The 20,093-nt window shown below is 44.9% G+C and overlaps 1 protein-coding gene across 1 annotated transcript in view; it reads right to left on the reverse strand.

Annotated features, from left to right (window-relative positions):
- Positions 1-7,134: 7,134 nt before the first annotated feature.
- Dram1 (DNA damage regulated autophagy modulator 1) overlaps positions 7,135-20,093 on the reverse strand; it is a 33,106-nt gene continuing 20,147 nt past the window's right edge. The window contains exons 5-7 of the mRNA XM_076919905.1: positions 12,296-12,354; positions 8,086-8,178; positions 7,135-7,526 (exon numbers count right to left, since the gene is read on the reverse strand). Coding sequence (XP_076776020.1) covers positions 7,482-7,526; positions 8,086-8,178; positions 12,296-12,354 — 197 coding nt within the window. The 3' untranslated portion in view covers positions 7,135-7,481. The remainder of the gene's footprint in view (positions 7,527-8,085; positions 8,179-12,295; positions 12,355-20,093) is intronic.

Here is a 20,093-nt window from a genome sequence, read left to right on the forward strand (position 1 = left end):
CAACTATCTTTAATTCTAATTACAGGGGATCTGACACCCTTTTCTGAACTCCATGGGCAACAAGCATGCCCATGATAGACAGACACACACACAGACAGACATACACACTGACACACAGACAGACACAGAGAGACACACAGACACACACACACACAAGCATAACATTCATACACATAAAATACATTGTTAAAAGGAATATCTTAGGCATCTCATTTATTATGTGATCCGAGGAAAACCAGCAAACTGATTCATACCCACGGTCAATTTTAAGGTTCTCAGTAGTAGTGTTCCCTAACTCTGTTCCCCTACCCCCTTACCTCCTAAGTTCCCCTTTCCTTGGGTCATTCTGCACCAAGCCCAGGACCAGGAGGTTCCCATAATCTGTTAGCTTCCCTTGGGTCTCTGTTGTCAATCATTTGTCCGGGTGGGAGAAAGAAGAGATTTTAAGTGAGTGTTAGTATGTACCAAAGTCTCAACAAGAGTAATGATGGGTGTCTGATCCCAGCACCAGAGGACAAGGCGGCCAGCCTGGTCGACTCTGATAACTCATGATCATTGTCAACTTGGCTGGACTAAGACATGCCTAGAAGATAGGTATTTCCCCCAGACAGATCCTGAAGGCTCTGACCTAATGGACAGATGATGCCCTGATGGATTGATGGTGTGATGACATCACTGAAAAGCGGTGCAATATAGGAGGGGAGGGAGTAGTGGGTCACTGAGTATATGGCTCTAGACCCACAGTTCTCTCGCTCACTCTCTTGTTCTCACTCTCTCACTCTCTCTTACTATCTCTCTTGCTCTCTCTCCCTCTCCCCCTCTTTTGCTCTCTCTCTTACTTTCTTGCATTCTCTGGCTCTCACTTTCTTACTCTCTCACTCTCGCTCACTCTCTCTCATTCTCACTCTCTCTCTCTTTCCACTAATCCCCCTTTCTATCTGCTTACCCATGCATGATGAGGAAGGCCCCCACCTTGCTCCTGCCATCAGGATGTGGTGACACTCCTTAGCAGTGAAACAGAATGAACACTCCCCTAAGAGGCCCCATCTTGGTGCTGTGATTAAAATTGACTAATACAGCCATGCGATGAGATCTTGGTTTTAAAAAGAGCACAATTCTCTCAAAAAAAAAAAAAAAAAAAAAGTGTATGTAGACCTCCAAAAACACCAAAAGAGGAAGTAGAAACATCTCTTGGCCTCAGTTCAGTCACTTGGATAGGTTAACACTTGTCCTTTCTCTCCTCTCCTACACCCACTGAGAGGATTTATTCAAGTGAATCTACAAATGTTGTGTGGAGGCTGCAATCGAGGGAACAAAGACAGGAACGGGGATGTGTGTGCATATATGTCTCTAATATCATACTACCCTTCTGGGGTGCTAGGGATCGAGTTTAGAAACTCGTACGTACTAAGCAAGTGCTCTACACTGAGCTATGGCCTCAGTGCTCTGTTTCTCTCTCTCTGTAGCTTAGGCTGGTTCAACTTTGCTGTAGAGCTCAGGGTGACTTCAAATGGCAGATTCCCCTGCCTCATCCTGCCTAGTGCTTCTAGGCAGGCATGCGCTACCATGCTCTACTCCTGGAATATAATTTTTTCCCAGTCAGTTTTGTCGTATTGATATTAACCAGTTCAATAGAATTATTAAATCTTATTTTTACATGAGTGATAACTGTTACTGTTTGTACCAACTGTCAACTTGACAGGACTTAGAGTCACCTTCAGAAACATTCTGGGTACATCTGGGAGGGAGTTTGCTGATTGTGTAAAGGAGGAAGGCCCATCCTAACTGGATAGCACCATTCCGTGGGTTCAGACCTCAGACCTCATCAGAAGGGCAAAGCCAGCTGTGCACAGTTTTCTCTCTCTCCCTCTCTCTCTCCCTCTCTTCTTTCTCTCTCCCTCTCTCTCTCCCTTTCCCTCTCCCTCTCTCCCTCTCTCCCTCTCTCCCTCTCTCCCTCTCTCCCTCTCTCCCTCTCTCCCTCTCTCCCTCTCTCCCTCTCTCCCTCTCTCCCTCTCTCCCTCTCTCCCTCTCTCCCTCTCTCTCTTTCCCTCTCTCTTTCTTCCTCTCTCTCTCCCTTTCTCTCTCCCTCCCTCTCTCCCTCTCTCCCTCTCTCCCTCTATCCCTCCCTCCCTCTCTCCCTCTCTCTCTCCCTTTCCCTCTCCATCTTTCCCTCTCTCCCTCTCTCCCCCTCTCTCCCTCTCTCTCTCTCCCTCTCTCTCTCCCTTTCTCTCTCCCTCTCTCCCCCTTCCCTCTCCTCCTCCTCTCTCTCCTTCCTTACTGCAGATGCTGTGTGACCAGCCGCCTCAGGCTCTGGACCACCGTAAGTTCACTGCCACAACCTCGCCTCAAACTGTGAGCCAAAAGAACCCCTTCCTTTTTGTAAAGTTGCTTTTGTCAATTCTTTGCCCCAACAATATGTAGAGTTACTAACACTGGGAGGAAAAAAAAACAACTTTTAACCACAATATTTTTCTGTCTGGAGAATTCAATCTCCCAGGCTATTTGCTTACATTAACCATCTGAAGCACCTAAGGCATGTTTACTTATCTGTATGTTAAAAGTACTGCTGTCCTGACTTGTTTGAACAGGATCTCATTGTATACCCAGCCTAGAACTCACTATCAAGAGCAGGCTAACCACAGACTCATGGTCCTCCTAACTCTGCTTCCCAAATACTAGGACTATTGTAACCATCATTCCTTGCTTTTTTTTTTTTTTTTTTTAATTAAGTTCCAGGCTTCCCCTCCCTCTCCCTCCCCTCCCCTCATCTCTCTCTTAATTTTTCTAGTTCTTGATCATATTCTCCCTCTCCCCATTCCCTCCTGACCAACCCCCTCCCCCATTTGCCCAATTTTTTTTTAACCCTTCAAGTCCAACTTATGCAGCATATATTCTTGGGTGTGTGGCTTTCAAGTGAAGTTGCTTGACTCACCAGGGACTCCACTGTTAAAGAAAACTGACTCACTCCTCCTTGCAGAGACCAACTACCTATAGCTCCCCAGCTATGGGTGGCATTTCCTGTCCACTTCCCCTCCTTTCCTTCTCTGTGTGCAGAGTAAGTTGGCGTCTTGGGACATACATCATTTGCTGCTGCTGAGGCTTAAATCAATCGGTAATATATCATTGATTCAAAATGTTTAAGAACAAATGGTTCAAAGGACTAGGAGCATTCAAGACCAAATCCCAGTTACCTTGGAATCATTTTGTGACCTCACTGTATGAGCAGCAGTAGGTCACAGAACTGGCATTAGCAGGACTACCACCACCACCCCACCACCTGCTTAATTGTATCAGTTAGGAATCTTACAGCTACAATGTCAGCATTGTATCTTGAGCTGGGTATAGTGACTAACACCTATAATCTCGGCATTTGGAAGAAACAGGATTGCTGCAAATTCGAGGCTAGAGAATTAGGTTCAGGCCAGCCTGGACTCCAGAATTAGATCCTGTTTTCTTAACGGACTTTTCCTATCAGAGAACAACAATCCACTTCTAACTGAAAAATATAGAGGTGAAACCTACTCCGGGCTGGGGCAGCACACCGAACTGCTTGCTGAGAGGGAGTGCCTATGTCACAGGCTTTCCCAAGGCACCTCTGGACACCCTGGCCTCAATCTCATAAGATTGCTGGTGTCTCTATCCAGCCTTTTGCAAGCATTGCAAGGTCGCTGCCATCTCCAGTACAGTCGTGGGGTTCTGTTGCCCTCCGTTTTAGAACACGAATCTGCTGGGGGTGACCAAGGGGAGCGAGCAGCTTCCCCTCCGGGGCCTCAGTGCGGTTGCTCTCTTGTGCAACCAGCATGAGGCAGATGCATAACATTCTGGACTTGAGAATGTGGGGTATTCAGAGCCAGACCAAGAGTATGTGTGTGGGGAGACAGCTGGCTTTACCAGCTTGCCAGGATCACGGAGAGGGAGAGGACCGGGGGACCACTTATCTCCCTCCCACCTCCCACCCCCCTCTCCTCATTCCAGGCTCAAACACCAGACCAGTAAGTCTCCAAGCAAGAAAAAAAAAATGGGAACACGGGACAACGCCACATGTAAGGGATGTCAGGAAACCCAAACACAGTTCAGCACTGATGTACTTAATTTGGTTTATAAAATGCAATTTGCAATTTCTGTGGAATCCTCTGTTAGTGTTAAAAGGGAAAACAAAGGGGCTCAGTTGAATAGAATCAGGAAAACAGAGTCGGGACTGGAATCTGTTGCCATCATCTGACTGGAGTCTGTCGCCATCGGGCTGGAGACTGCTCCCAGGTCGCTGGACCACTCTGTTAGTTTCCTCATCTGAAAATGTGATAGATAATTGCCTAGTCAACTTTACAGAGGTTGGATAGAAACGTAGGAGCCTTGACTTACGTGTTAACAAAAGGCATGTGTTACTGAAATGACTTAATTTTGCTTTTTTTTTTAATCTGAAAGATTGGTAATAAGTACAGCTTGGTTTACTGTCAAGCAACTTGGACTTTTGTTTGTTTACCTGTCCAAGGCCTGTTTCCTACACCTTTCTTCAGAAGAGACCTTTACCCAGCATCAACCCATAGGTTTTGACAGCTCCTTCTCCTAAAGATAGACATGTAACCAATCAGAGCAAAGCCCATCAGTCACGTGACCTGAGCTAACCAATCAGAGGCAACAGGTTTCAAGTCTGCGCATTTTGGTGGAACTATTTACTAGAGATTGTTATCTCTTCTGGATGAGAAAAGGCTGCAGGCTCGAGAGTTCTAGAAGCCTCCTCACTCCTCCCGAGGAAAGACTGCCTAAAAACAGCAACCAGGAAGAAAACAGGGCAGCAGATGATGAATCCCAGCGGTACCTTTTGATCCCGCAGTCCCTAACAACCAGTTCTACGCTGTAACCTGAGAGCAGATGCTCTTGACGTTGAGCGGAAGTGGATTTCTGAAGCCTGTACCCCCAGGAGTCTTGGCTGATATAAACTTCTGAAACAGTTCAGAATCTACAAAGACGAGCTGACCGTGCCCACATACAACAGCACTGCATGAACCAAGAAACAACAGGGGTTAAACCACATCCTTAGTTTTATGCATTTATTCCTGTGTATCTGGGGTGTACACATGTGTATGCATGCAAAGGCCACAGGGTGTCAGGTGTCGGCTTCTTATCACACTGTCTTATTTCCTAGGGACAGGGCCTCGGATGAACCCAATGTTCTCTGGTTTTCTGCTAGGCTGCCTGTCCAGCAGGCCACAGGGATCCTCCCAACTCCCGGTCCCCTCTCAGGACTGGGGTGTCAGGGTCCGTTGACACATTCAGCTTTTATGTGAGCGCGAGGGAGCCAAACTCAGGCCTTCATGCTTGAGCGGTGAGGGCTCTCGACCACTGAGTCATCTCCCCAGGCCAAGCCACACCCTTACAACAAACATCCAGCAATTCAGAACCAGCCCAGATAACCATACTGCATAACAGCCCCCAGGTGACGGCTTATAACATAACCGAGTCAAATTATTAAAATAAAGAAATATTTTACTTTATTTTCTCAGGTATGAAGTCCAAGGAAATACACATTTATAGAAATTTAAAAAATAAATACAAAAAAACCCCCACCAAAACGGGGGATACGGTTAGAAGTCGCGTGGAATCTGTAGAGTGTGACTTGGGGTGATTTGGGGCCTTCTCAGTTTGCCAAGACAGGTCTAGCCCATGTAACAATTTCTGTGGTATCTGTCCAGAAGAGAGTTGTCACAGAATCATGAAGCCCACACAACTGGAACAGGTTGAAACGAGTTCACAAAGCAAAACGGACAACATTACTAACTGGCACAGAGAGACTAGCTGTTGACATTAGAATAACCGTGAACTAGAAGTAAATAAACCCCTTAGCACCTCAAACATCCTTAGTCATCACTTGAATTGTTCATTCATTTATCCATGTATACATTCAATGAGTATTTATTAAGCACCTATTGTGTGCCAGAAGGCACTGTGTTCCACTCTGGGTAAAGGTACATTGTCGGGTCTCCAGTGGAAGCAAAGAGAGCCACGTGCATTCTGGGAAAACATCAACAATGTTCCTGCTCAAAGCAAAGCACGGCATGGATTCAGTCCATGACAGCTTCCACAGGAAACATACCGGCTCTTCTTTCTCATCAGAATGACAGCCACTGTCTTTCTGTTTCCGGATTACAGTGGGGATGTTCGGTACTGTGAAAAGTTACAGGGGACTCCGAAATGGATATTGGTTGTCACCACTACACACTGAGGAAGACACGGGATGTCAGTGGAAGTGGATGCTGAGCCGCACCCTTCACTTAGCAGCCAAAGGAGACACATGACCCTGGATCTCCCGGTGCCCCTTCACCAAGGATGCTCAAATGGGCTGCTCTGCCCTTGGCACGTGCCCTCGGGGCAGCTCCCGCTTGCCCAGACTTAGATATGAAACTTGGGGGTCTTGTTAGCCACTTCTTCCTTGACAACAGCTAGTGTTTCTTTGCCATTGGTGAACTGGATGAAAGGTGGAGTCTCCAGGCCGTGCGTAGGAAAGGGCCTGACTTACCTCCTCTATAGTGTCATAGAACAGTGGCCACAGGCATTGAACGGAGCAAATAAACAGCCACCTACCTACCCCTGGAAGTTTCTACGGGCGCTCTCCTTTCTCCCTGACTTGGATCTGTGTTCTCTTTGACTGGCTTACAGGGAAACTGAGAAGTGAGTCTAACTTGTGATGCGAGGGGCAGTTTTACCGCTTCTAAGCTGCCCCTGTGAGCACATCCTACCTGGAATGAACTCCCGGGCCACCAGTTAGGGCCACCAGTTAACAGCGGCAGTAAAGCTGTGGGTTCCTGGGAGAAGCAAACGAAGAGGCTCAAGTTTCAAACCGAGGTCTTCCACCCTTGCTGGTTAATGAGCACTGTAGTATTGTACACAGTTTGGAGGCCTTAACTATAAAAGCATTTGTTAATGCACTGAAAACTCAGCGTGCTGTAAGTGTTCATTTATTACCTAAATCTGTACCATTAGGGTATATAATCATTATGGATTAAATCGTATAAATGCTCTTAAGATGAATATGTATGCAGGTCACTATATTTTTTTTTAAAAAATTAAATTTTAAAATGAATATCCCCTGATTTGGCTTCTTTAATAAAAAGTACTAAACTCAGCAATTTTTTTCTCTTAGTGTATTTTCATAAATCATTCTTACTTAAAAAGCCTAAAGAATCTATACAAGAATAATCCTCCGCTTTCCGTAATGCCCCATCTTCTCTGCATATGAGCTTGTTCTTAAAGATTGTCTTAGAAAATATAGAAATATTGCTACAGTGTCGTTGGTGCTGTCCATTCTCTGGGGAAACATACCTTTGTAAATTGAACAACTACTAGGAATTCTTAATGAAATTCAAGTCCCGGATGTGCCACAGATATGTCCCGATCAGGGTGACATCCAAGCCTGTCCATCCTCTGTCCACTTCCAGAAACTGTCTGTGACACTCCCTGAGTGAGACAGGATTCTTGCTCTTTCAAAAGTCATCATTGATTTCTGTGGATATTTTTAGGGTGACACTCTACAGAGACAAGAGAAAAGGAACGTCAAAGACAAAAACAATTCCAGAGTTCAGTATGACATTCTCAGAAGCTTTCTCCCACCTAACAGGAGACTCGCACTATCCTGCCATGCTTGGACTGGGTCCTGAAGGGTTCTCTTGGCTTCGTCATTTTAGCCAGCAACTCACTTGTTTTAGTGAGCGTCTCCCTGGGGTTAAATATCCTGTCTTACATTCCCTGGGTCTTAGGAATGTTTTTCAACAACATATTTTTTTTTTTTTTACACAGTCATATTTTCTAGTCTTTGGAGCTAGTGAGGGCTACCTGAACGCAGCCTGGACTTTGAGCATTGAATGTCAGATAACATGAAAGTTTCATTGGTGAAGTGACCTGTGTGTCTAACACCGCCCCCTTTTGGAAGCAAGCTAATAACGTCATGTAGCACACAAGCTTCCCGCCACCCAAACACATTATAAGGGTAAAAACCGGAGTTCCTCAAAAATCAAAAACTTTTCTAAATTTTTTTCTAAATCTAATTATCAGGGATTCATATAACGTTTGAATCGACTAAATCCTTACCTGGAAATCTTGGATGAATGTTAGGAAATAGAAAATAAAACCAAAAGCCACGGTCCACTCACAGATGGCGCTCACCACGTGATACATATAATCCTAATAGCAACAGTAAAGACACAAGGAGTTTAGCCAAAAACGACCTCATCGGAACTATGTCACCTGAAATACGAGATAATCAGCCCAGAAGACAAAGCTGTGAACATAAACGGTAACCTTGAGGAAACACTGGCTGCAAATCCTTGCAGCTCAGAGGTCAGAGGTCAGAGGTCAGAGACCAGCCCAGGGCTGATGGGAATTCAAGCCGTGCCAAAGTTCTTTATAGCTCTCACTTCTAGTTTGAAGACTTGAGCTACAGAACTTCAAAAGGAAAATTAAGGACCACAGAATGGCTGAGACCACAAGGCAAATTTGGACCACAATGAAGAAAGGGTTTGGCTTTGTGGCCCTGCCCTGGGAACCCCATAGCTGAAGGACACACTGAAGGGTCTGGTGGGCACTCCCAGGGATCACTCCAGAATGAATGCATGCATGCCTGGCCTGTAAGACCAGCTTGGAACCCCGCGATAGGCTTTTATGTCTCTCTGTGGGCATTGATTCTGCAGAGTTCTGCTTCGCACAGTGAGACAAATACAGCCGCAGAGCAAATGCCAGCAGCAAGACACCCATCGGATGACTCTTTTGGGGGTGAACGGTTGCCAGGAATCAGCTGTGTCTGGAGTTGAGAAATAATGAAACAGGTGGTGGTTGAGCGAGACAAGATCAAAGCCCATGTCTCATCAACTCATCCCGTTTCTCTTGATTGTATTTAATTTTAACATTAATTAATTAATTAATTAATTAATTAATTTTCTCGGTGTTGGGGATTGAGTCCAGGACCTTGTATAAGCTAGGAAAGTGTTCTACCACTGAGCTACACTGCCAGCCGACACACTTCATCTTCACAACATAGGAAAATAATATGCCAGTGCTGATTCAGAAGTAAAAAGGCCTCCACATATGCATGAGTATCCCTGTCTGTCTGTCTGTCTGTCTGTCTGTCTGTCTCTGTGTGTGTTTGTCTTCTCCTCCCACCTCCCTGTCTGCATGTGTGCATGCATATGTGTATATGTGTGTCTATCTGTCTGTCTGTATGTATGTATGTCCATCTGCTTTTTGTAATACTGTAATTTACTCAAAAGCACTGGCAAACTCTATGTATATTTTTACCCTCATCTGCATTCTGATCCACTTACATGTCAAGTCTGTAGACACTTGATCTGAGGCCTGTGCTGGTCCAGTAAACAAGTCAGTTCTAGGGCGTCGGCTCTTTCATTTGATCTTCTGCTCATCCCCAGATTTAATGGATGACATCCGACTCTGCTCTACACATGTTCACATCTAACCATTGTTCTCACCCAGGGTCACAACAGAGGAGAGCCCCGGCCAGTCCGATCAGGGACAGAGAACAGCACCCACTAACTGTTGGTACCAGCAGCAGGGATCGTACCCTATCCCAGGTCATTCCTGGACAATAAGGAATGCTTACAAAAGCAGAGGGTGGGCTGGAGAGATGGCTCAGTGGTTAAGAGCACTGATTGCTCTTCCAAAGGTCCTGAGTTCAATTCCCAGCAACCACACGGTGGCTCACAACCATCTGTAATGGGATCTGATGCCCTCTCCTGGTGTGTCTGAAGATAGCAACAGTGTACTCACATACATAAAATAAATAAACCTTTGTTTAAAAGAAATCACATTAAAAAAAAAAAAAAAAGCAATGGGCAAGGGGCAATAGAGATGGTTCAGAGGTTAAGAGCACCCACTGCCCTTGCAGAGGACGAGGGCTTGTGTCCCAGCACCCACATGGTGGCTCACAAGTGTCTGCATCTCCAGTTCCAGAGCACCAAACATGCGAATGGTGTGTATGCGTACATGAAGGTAACACACACACACACACACACACATATATATAATATTTAAAAATTAAGTAAAGGGCAAGACTGGCAGATGGCTCATTGTATTTAAGGCACTGTGTCCAAACCTGATGACCTGAGCTTAGAGGAGTCCACATGGAAGGAGAGAGCTGTCCTGTGTTCTCTACATGTGTGCGTGTGTGTGTGTGTGTGTGTGTGTGTGTGTGTAATAAACAAAATCATTTTTTAAAAGGTGGGGTCATATGATACTGAGAGGACATGGAACCAGAGTCCCACCTTCTCCACTCTACGTGTAAATGCAGAATACACTATGTGACTGACAGAGAGTTCTAATCCTCACCCTCCCCTTCAGGTATGCTGTTACAGAGTGTGCAAGAAAAGCTTGATATACCTCTTGGAAGTTCAGGGCAGTGCCTAACTATTACTCTATCCAGACAATTGGTTTAAGGATTCCCAACGGCAGCCATTGATACTGGAAACAGGAGGCAGCATCTGAGTGCTTCAGTAAAGAGAAAACCAGACACTAGATAATTTTATGCTCTTTTCGGTAAGTCTCTATGTGGCCCAGACTGGTCCTAAAGTCATGCTCCTTCTGCCTTAGCATTTGGAGTCCTGGGATCGCAAGCATGAGCCACCCACCCTACCCTGCTCCTTTTCACAATTTCAGATAGAAAGTGGAAAAAAGCTAGCAGAATTTCAACAGCCTAAGGCCATGCTGAACCCTGGATTGCACTTGATTTGTGGTGAAACACTGCCACCTCGTGGCCACAAGTTGAATTACACCTCGACTTGTTCTATGGATTGTATCCACGTCAGTCCCCTTGGACAGAGAGAGCAGAGCTACCTCCCCACCACTCCCTTCCTTCGGCAAGCTACTCAAAAGAAACACTTTTAGAAGACCTAGCCTGAACTTTCTCTTCTCAGCATCATCCCTGTAGCTGTCTTTATGATGTCCATCGAATGCCAGAATCTTCCGTGCTTTTGGTTTAATCCTCTGCCCCTCACTGCATCCCCGCCCTTCCTCTCATCTCTTACCTTTAGCCTCTCATCCAACATTTTGCCAAAATTGCTTTTTTTTTTTTTTTTTTTTTTTTTTTTTTTTTGAGAAACATGAGTGACTTTGTTGCTGCTCAAATCCAGGACCCTCATTCCTAGAACTGCTCAGCCCCTGTCCGCCATGGACAACTATTTCCCTTCTTTAAAAACGTCCTTCTCTTGGTCTCTGGGATAGACACCGTTCCCTAGTCTGTGGTAAGAATTAGCTATTGCTTCTGTGGTTCTGCAACACACTATCAAACTTCAATTCACAATCGTCCTTACTTTCAAAGTACTAAATTTAGCAGAGGACAGTCACTGTTTACCCATTGAACTCCAGGCCTCCTTGGGGACCCACGTCCCCACAACTGTCCTCCCTCCCGGACAGTCCTATAGACTCAGCTCATGAGAACTGTCTGAGGGCAGCCCAGCACAGTTCTGGTTCTTCCATTGGCCCATTTGTCTTCCTGTTTGTTTTGGCTGAAGACGTTCTTCTTGCTCCTTGAAAAGCCCCCTGCTACTTTGTATCATCTACCTTGTGTCCCGAGCATCATCTATTCACTCTGGCCAAACTGACACATCCTAAGGCAGTAAGTGGATCCCAAAACTAACCAGTCTCCCTGAACATGAGAGATTCAAAAGTCAGGGGGGGGGGGAAAAAAGACCTTTTGCTTTTAAGAAAACCCAAACACCAGACAGTGGTGGCACACACGCTCAGGAGGCAGAGGCAGGTGGATTGCTGTGAGTTCAAAGCCAACCTGGTCTATATGGTGAGTTCCAGGATAGCCAGGGCTACACAGAGAAGCCCTGTCTGGAAAAAAAACCAAAAACAACAACAAATGCTGTATTCCTGCCATTGCACAAACAACAACTGATCATGTCCCTCACCCTCACCGTGCGTGCGTGCGTGCGTGCTTGCGGGGGTGTGTGTGTGTGTGTGTGTATGTCTGTGTGTGTGTGTGCGTGCGTGCGTGTGTGCTTGCGGGTGTGTGTTCTCTCTTACAGGGCTTCTCTCTCATATGACAGTTGCTCTGGAGTACTAGTCTGTAGACCAGCAGCTGCCTTGGATTCATGAAGTGCAAACAATGGCCAACTGCACCTGTAACTCTGCTTCCCTGCTGTCTTTGCTAGCTAATCATCACACCCTGGCTGCAGCGGTAAGCTGAGTCCGCACTTTGCATTCTAGGAAAGGATCCTTCCTAGGATTCAGCAGTCACAGTCTCACAGACTCAGGATCAGTAGCAACTCTACTGAGGGTAGACGCTTACCTTTTCTTTTGGATTCCATTCCAGTTTGGTTATCGAAATTAGTGAAGCGCAGGCAATCACTTATAGAAGGAGTTTGTTAAGGAAACGGCAGAAGAAATCGGATCTTTTATTATTAAAACGATTCTATTAACATAATTATTATGCAATCTCCAAACAACATTTTTACAATCAAACCAGCGATCTGGACATCTTGGACTAATGTCAGGCCTTCAGTCCTGGCAATAGCTAATTCACAACATTTACCCAGCATTGCCTAGGGCCTTAGGTTCAGTTCCCCATACCATAAAGAAAATGCATAAATCAACAAATTATAGTATGGAAATACAATTATTCCTTAGCAAGACTTTTTGGGTGTTTTGGCGGTTCAAATAAGAACGGCTCCCCCTAGGCTCATATATTTGAATGCTTAGTCACCAGGGAGTGGCACTCTTTGATAAGATCAGAAAGATTAGGAGATTCGACCTTATTGGAAGTCAAAACCACACACCCAGCCCAGTATCTTCCTCCTCCCTTTCAGCTACTGGATCAGGTTGCAGCCTAGTTACTTCTCTGGCCCCATGCCTGCAAGCCACCGTGCTCCCCGCCGGCTGCCATGATGATAATGGACTAAGCCCCTGAAACTGTAAGCAAGCCCGCAATTAAACGCTATCCTTTATAAGCGCTGTCACTGGCATGGTGTCTCTTCCCAGCAGCAGAATACTAAGACAGGTTTGTATAGTAAGTTTTAACCTGTGTCTACATTTCGTTCAAACTGAGCGTTTCTGGTTGTTCCACTCAAGCTGCTTACAGCTGGCCTACCCTGCTGACACCAGGTTTTTTTTTTTTTTTTTTTTTTTTTTTTTTTTCATTTCTGCAACTGAATAAAAACATATTCCCTCTAAAATGCCATTTTCAAGGTAAGAGCTTTTGTGAAAAGTAACACGTCATATACAAAAATAAGCTACCAGGGGGCTGGAAAGAGGGCTCAGTGGTTAAGAGCACCAGGTGCTCTTGCAGAGGACACAGGTTCCATTCCCAGCACCCATATCTATGTATAACCAACTGCAACTCCAGTTCCAGTTTGATGCCCTCTGTGGGCACCATATAAACTTGATGCACCAACATACATACACATGCAGGCAAAACACCTGAGATGATGATGATGGTGATGATGATGATGATGATGATGGTGATGATGATGATGATGACGACGGAAAAAAACAAAAATAAGCTATTTTTCAAATTCAAACTACTACCTTGTAGAAATAGACTTTTGATGGGTGGTTGGGTAGAAGTGTATCCCTCTTCCCTCTGGCTGAGAGTTAAAGAGCCAAAAGAGATGCCAGCCATGGAGATCCCTGATTTCCCTGGGCACTACGGCCCCAAGAAGGGCAAGGTTGAACTTAGAAAGATTTTTTTAAGTGGGGCTGGGGGAGGGGGGCACTGGAGAGACAGCTTAGTGGTTAAGAGCACTGGCTGGTCTTCCAGAGGTCCTAGGTTCAATTCCCAGCAACCACATAGCAGATCACAGCTGTCCGTAACACCAGCTCCAGAAGATCAGACACCCTCACACAGATGTATACATGCAGGCAAAACACCAATGGGCATAAGTGAATTATTTAAAAAAAAAAAAAAAAAGAAAGAAAGAAAGAAAGAGAGAGAGAGAGAGAGAGAAAAAGAAAGAAAGAAAGAAAGAAAGAAAGAAAGAAAGAAAGAAAGAAAGAAAGACAGACAGACTATGGGGAAATAGAAAGCTCTGGAAAGACTATTTATAAAAACAGGGTATCAGTCAGCTCGTCCTTTCCTGACTCCTCCCTTCATATTCTGCAAAGCTCAACACTTCTCACTTTCTCAGAATAAAAGCAGCTGAGAGCATAGATAATCCCTTGATCATCCAATGACCACACTCCTGCTTGTTTCAGTCTATTAACTCATCTGCTTACCCTTAGCTCCTTCTTGAGGGCACTATCTGTGAGTAGATGTGAGGAGTTCAGTTAAACAGACTTAGTCTCAGCACTTGGAAATTTCAAAGTCCCATTAGATGAAGCCCAGAGACCATGGTATGCCAGACAGAAGAGAGACAGAAACAGCAATGGCTCAGATGAAAAGACAAATTCTTATGCACTGGCTTCTGGGGTGCCAGGTTCATCTATGAAGATGGGACTCAGGTGTCAGAGTTCATCTAAGCTATGAAGTTTGAAGTCTTCTCTATAGTAGCTCCAAGCCCACAAAACTATAATGTCTTACATTTAAATTTGCTGGTATCCGTTTTTTTAAAACTAAAAAGAAGGTGGGACATGATAGCTCATGCCTTTAATCCCAGCACTTGGGGAGGCAGAAGCAGTCAGACCTCTTGGGAGTTCCAGGCCAGCCTGATCTACAAAGCAAATTCCAAGATAGCCAGGACTGTGATATAAAGAAACTCTGTCTCAAAAATATAAACAAACAAGCAAGCAAATAAATAAATGCAATAATAGTGAAACTGGGAGATGGTGGCACACACCTTTAATCCCAGCACTTGGGAGGCAGAGGCAGGCAGATCTCTGTGAGTTTGAGGCCAGCCTGGTCTACAGAGCAAGTTCCAGGACAGCCAGAGCTACACAGATGAGAAACCTCATATCCAGAAGCAAATTAAAAAGCTAATAAAATACCTTATTTAAATACTTACTAAATTACTAAAATACTGTAACTATAATAATATTGATATATCATTTGATGTTATCTTTATACTGATAGGTAACATATATCTTATTTAACATAATATTTCAAATAATATTAATTTTTATGACACAGGAGACATGTCTCAATGTTAAGAGTGTGTACTGTTCCTCCAGAGGACATGAATTTGGACCCCAGCATACACAGTGAGCAGCTAACAACTATAAGTCACAGTTCCAGGGGATCTGATGCCTCTTCTGGCCCCTGTGGCACCTGTATACACACACACACACACACACACACACAGAGAGAGAGAGAGAGAGAGAGAGAGAGAGAGAGAGAGAGAGAGAGAGAGACATAATTTTTAAAATGATGATAAAATAGTGGTGATATTTTAATGTGTCATAAATACAGAGTTATTCGTGGAAGAGAGATATAGTGCCCTCAGGACAGTAACCCCAATACTGGGAAGCTAGGATAAGAGAATCATAAGTCTGAAGGTAGCCTGGCCTACACAATGAGTTTAAGTATTTAAGTCCATTCCCCACCACCTCCCCCCCCCCCAAAAAAATGGATGAGGTCAGAGGTCATCTACTCAATAACATTCCTTTTCTCTCATCAAGTCTTTGAAATGATGTGTATTTCACATATAGGAAAGATTTCAATTTGAGTTAGCCATATTTCAAGTATGCAAAAAAAAGTCCCGTTGGGCAGTGGTGGTGCGCGCCTTTAATCCCAGCACTTGAGAGGCACAGACAGGCGGATTTCTGAGTTTGAGGACAGCCTGGTCTACAGAGTGAGTTCCAGGACAGCCAAGGCTACACAGAGAAACCCTGTCTCGAAAAAACAACAAAAAAAAGTCCCATAGCTACTTTGGTGAACCAAGAGCCCAGGTCGAGGATAAGCCTTGGGATGAGCATAGCAAAAACTAGAAATGAGGAAACCACCATGCCTAGAGGGCAAAGTCTGTCACAATGCAGCTGAAGAAACAGGAAGTCTCATATCTCATGTCTCAAGAACTCTGGAAGGTGCCTTCCTTTCTTCCTTCTCTGTTCCTTTCTTTCCTTTTCTGTGTTTGTTTGGTTTTGTTTGTTTTGAGTGGGGAAGGGGGTGAGCAGGGTCTCATTATGTACTCTGGTTGACCACTTTGTAGACCAGGATGGCCTTGAACTCAGAGAGCCACCTGCCTCTGCCTCCCAAACACTGGGATTAAAAGAGCAAGCCACCCATGCCCTGACTTTCTCTCTCTCTCTCTCTCTCTCTCTCTCTCTCTCTCTCTCTCTCTCTCTCTCTCCCTCTCTCTCCCTCTCCCTCTCTCTCTCACTCTCCCTCTCTCTCTCTCTCCCTCTCTATCTCTATCTCTCTCCTCTTTTTCTCCTTCCTTCCTTCGTCAGGTTTGGACTGCTATCACCACGCCTTGCTTCTGTGAAGTTTTTAAAAGCTTTAGAAGTTGGCCAATCAGCAGGAGAAATTTAGAAATCGGATAGAAAATGACTGATTAACCCCACACTCAGGAGGCAGAGGCAGGCAGGTGTCTGTGAGTTCGAGGCCAGCCTGGTCGACAAAGATAGTTCAGGACAGCCAGAGCTACACAGAGAAACCCTATGGACAGAACAGTGTCATAAAAATATTAAGAAGAAACACAGGCTCCTTAAAATTAAGGAGCCTCTACAGTCTTTCCAGAGAAACATTGCTACCAGAGAAAAGCTTGAGGCCGGAGACTTTTTCACAAGGAAGTTTGTTGACTTCACTCAGGTTAGCCTGTTGTGGGGACGTTACAGAACCTGCTTTTGGTCTCTGACCCTTGGGCTTGACTAAGAGTATGAACCTCCTGGAAATGTAGATGCTAGGGAGGGAAACAGGCTGAAATGTCCCAGTGTGCTTGGACTCCCTGGTTTTAGGATCGAGAGATTTGCCTCTAAGAGCTGCAAGCAAAGAAAGATTTCCTACACTCGGAACTTTACAACACGACAGACACCACTTAATCATACACTTGGCAGGCAGCATGAGCTGAAGATTTAAGGAACTCTATTTTGAGAAAAGTATGAACATCTTTCAAACTATTAACGGAACAAGGAAATGGGGAAGGGATTGTCTTAGGAGAAAGGCATGCTGCTTGGCAGTAAATTTCTCAGTCAGGGCTTAGTTCCTTCCTGATGGTAAATTTTATAATTAAAATTTCCCCAAGACTAAGAGGAGGAAGCCAGCTAGGTGGCATATGCCTGTAATCTCAGCACTCAGGAGACTGAGATAGAAGGGATAGCCACAAGTTTGTGGCTAGACTGAGCTACACCTAAGACTCTATGTCAAAACAATAAGAAATAAAAACAAAAGCAAAATTGCATACTTAAGTATCCTTTCTATTTTAGGAGAAAAACAGAGGTCTGAGTTTGGAAGGACAGAATGTTCTCTGAAGTTTGACCACTACATACCATGACCTGGTCGACACTGCTTATAAAACACTGTCGTTTTTTTTTTTTCTTCCTGCAATCTAACATAAGATCAAAAGATGGAGAATTTCCCACCCTTGAAATACCAGACCAGTTTCATTTTCTTGGTTTAAATACTTCATGAAAGACATAAAGGGAGGCAGGAGTGATCACACACATCCACAGTCACTGCACTTGACAGGCTAAAACAGGTTGGCTCCTGGCCAGCCTGACTTATATAACAAGACCCTGTTCTCAAATGAACAAAACAGAAGAAAATAACACACACACACACACACACACACACACACACACGAATAGGAAAGGAGATATTTCGCTTTCTTTTCTTTTTTTTTATTGAAAATAAATTCTTCTCTCATTCTCATTCGATGTGTCCCCAACTGAAGTTTTTCTTCCTTCCCATCCCAGATTCCACCTCCCCCAGATCCACTCCTGCCTCCATTTCCCTTCAGAAAAAAGCAGGCCTTCAAGAGACAATAAACAAAAGGAATACAATGAAATAGAATAAGACAAGGCAGAAGCCCTCCTATCAAGGCTGGACAAGGCAACCCAATAGGAGGAAAAGAGTCTTTTTGTTTTGTTTTTTGGTTTATTGTTTGTTTTTTGGTTTATTGTTTGTTTTTGTTTTGTTTTGTTTTGTTTTGTTTTGTTTTTTGGTTTGGTGTTTGGTTTGGTGTTTGGTGTTTGGTTTGGTGTTTGGTTTGGTTTGGTTTGGTTTGGTTTGGTTTGGTTTGGTTTTCTGAGACAGGGTTTCTCTATGTAGCCCTGGCTGTCCTGGAACTCACTCTGCAGACCAGGCTGGCCTTGAACTCAGAGATCTGGCTACCTCTTCCTCTCAAGTGCTGGGATTAAAGGACCAGGGCCTTTCTTAGGATGCCAGTCCCATGAGCCCAGGCCGGTCCTCCTGTCTATGCAAACCAAGGACTAGAGTTACAAGCATGTGCCACCATGTCCAGACAGCTTTCATTTCCTTTAGGTCAAAATACACAAACATGATTAAATACTCATTCCCTTCTTCATTGCTAAATGGGAAAATGAAGTGGATTTCACATTGAAAACGAGACCCGTGACCACAAAAAGGCTAAATGTATTTTGGGTCGACTTAGGTCATAAGCAATAGAAATTTAAAATGAAATCCCTTAGTACAGGTCAGTAAGTCAAACTGTCCCATCCCCAGCAGGCATGGAGTCAAAACTCATTTCTTTAATTACAATGCCAATATTTGATGCCTTTAACCAAGCACTACAAAAAGTTAAATATTTTCATATGTCTTGTGAAACGGACCCTCGGGGAGGAATGCAAACAGCCTCAAGTGCTCCTGGCTGTTTTTTTTCTCTTCCCCCATTCCTTCCTTCCCCCCCCCCCCCCCCCAAGGATGTTTCAATCTAATACTTCTCTAGTGTCTACTTTTCTCCTATTTGATCTCCTAAAGAGTACGGACACTTGGTATGGCTTCAGGAACGGGGTGAAGAGGGACATCAAGCTTCTGAAACACTGTGGAAAGATTCTTTGCTTAGCTAACTCTGCAACCTGGGTCCTAAACTTACTCCTGGGCCCACTTCAACATAAAGACCAATTTAATTAGAATATAAATATAAGGAAAATGAAGTCACTTTAGCTAGATCTTGGTTTAGTGTGGTTTGAGTAAGAATGGCCCCCATAGGCTCAGATATTCGTATGTTTGACTCTCAGTTGTTTTGGGGAGGATTAGGCGGTGTGGTCTTGCCGGAAGTGAGTCACTAGGGGCGGGCTTTGGAGTTGTAAAAGCCTGTGCGGTTCCCAGTTAGCTCCTTCCGCCTTATCATTGTGGACCAAGATGCAAATTCTCAGCTACTGCTCCTGTGCCTGCCTGTCTGCCTGTCTGCCTGCCTGCCTGCCTGCCTGCCTGCCTGCCTGCCTGCCTGCCTGCCTGCCTGCCTGCTGCCAAGGTCCCCACACTGTGACAATCATGGACTCTAACTCTGAAACTGTAACTCTTTCTTCTACAAGTTGCCTTGATCATGGTGTCTTCTCGAAGCAGTAGAAAAGTTACTAAGACAGTTAACTCTAAAGTGTCTCCATCCCACCCCCAAAGGTTCATGTGTCAGCTGGGGGCTTGTCCCCAAATGGGGACACTATTGGGGGAGAGCTGAGACTTACCTGGAAAAAGCAGATCACGAGGGGTAGGTCCTTGGGCCAGCGCTAGGGGCATCATATCCCTGATTCCTTCCCCCACCTTCTCCTCCTGTTCCTGTTTCTCTTCCTTCCCTTAGCCCCTTCCTCCCCTCTATCTTTTGCTTTCTCTTTCCTGCTCATAATGAGGTGAAGAAATTCTGTCCTCACATGCTCTGGTTGCCATAATAGTCCACCTGAGCACGTGGTCTGATCGACCATGGACTGAAGACTCAGAAACAGTAAACCAAAATAAAGCCGTCCCCTTTGGTTGTTTGTGTCAGAAATATTGTCACAGTGACACCAAGCCTAGTAAACCCAAACTGCCTAACCGTTGGTGTGATCGCTCTGGTTATCTGAGTCCACTCCCCTCCTTCACCACCCCCCTACCCCCGCCCCCAAGGCTGCCTGATTTCCCTGAAGTGTCTTGTGCAAGAATCCTATCAGGGAAGTTTAGCCACTTCATGTTTCTTCCTTGTTCTCTGTTACCCAGTGACCCCAAGCTACTCCCTGGTTATAAACCCCCACTTACCCACGCCATACTCCCACGCCGTGAGTGA

This window comes from Arvicanthis niloticus, chromosome 22, assembly GCF_011762505.2.
Source record: "Arvicanthis niloticus isolate mArvNil1 chromosome 22, mArvNil1.pat.X, whole genome shotgun sequence".
Taxonomy (NCBI): Eukaryota; Metazoa; Chordata; class Mammalia; order Rodentia; family Muridae; genus Arvicanthis; species Arvicanthis niloticus.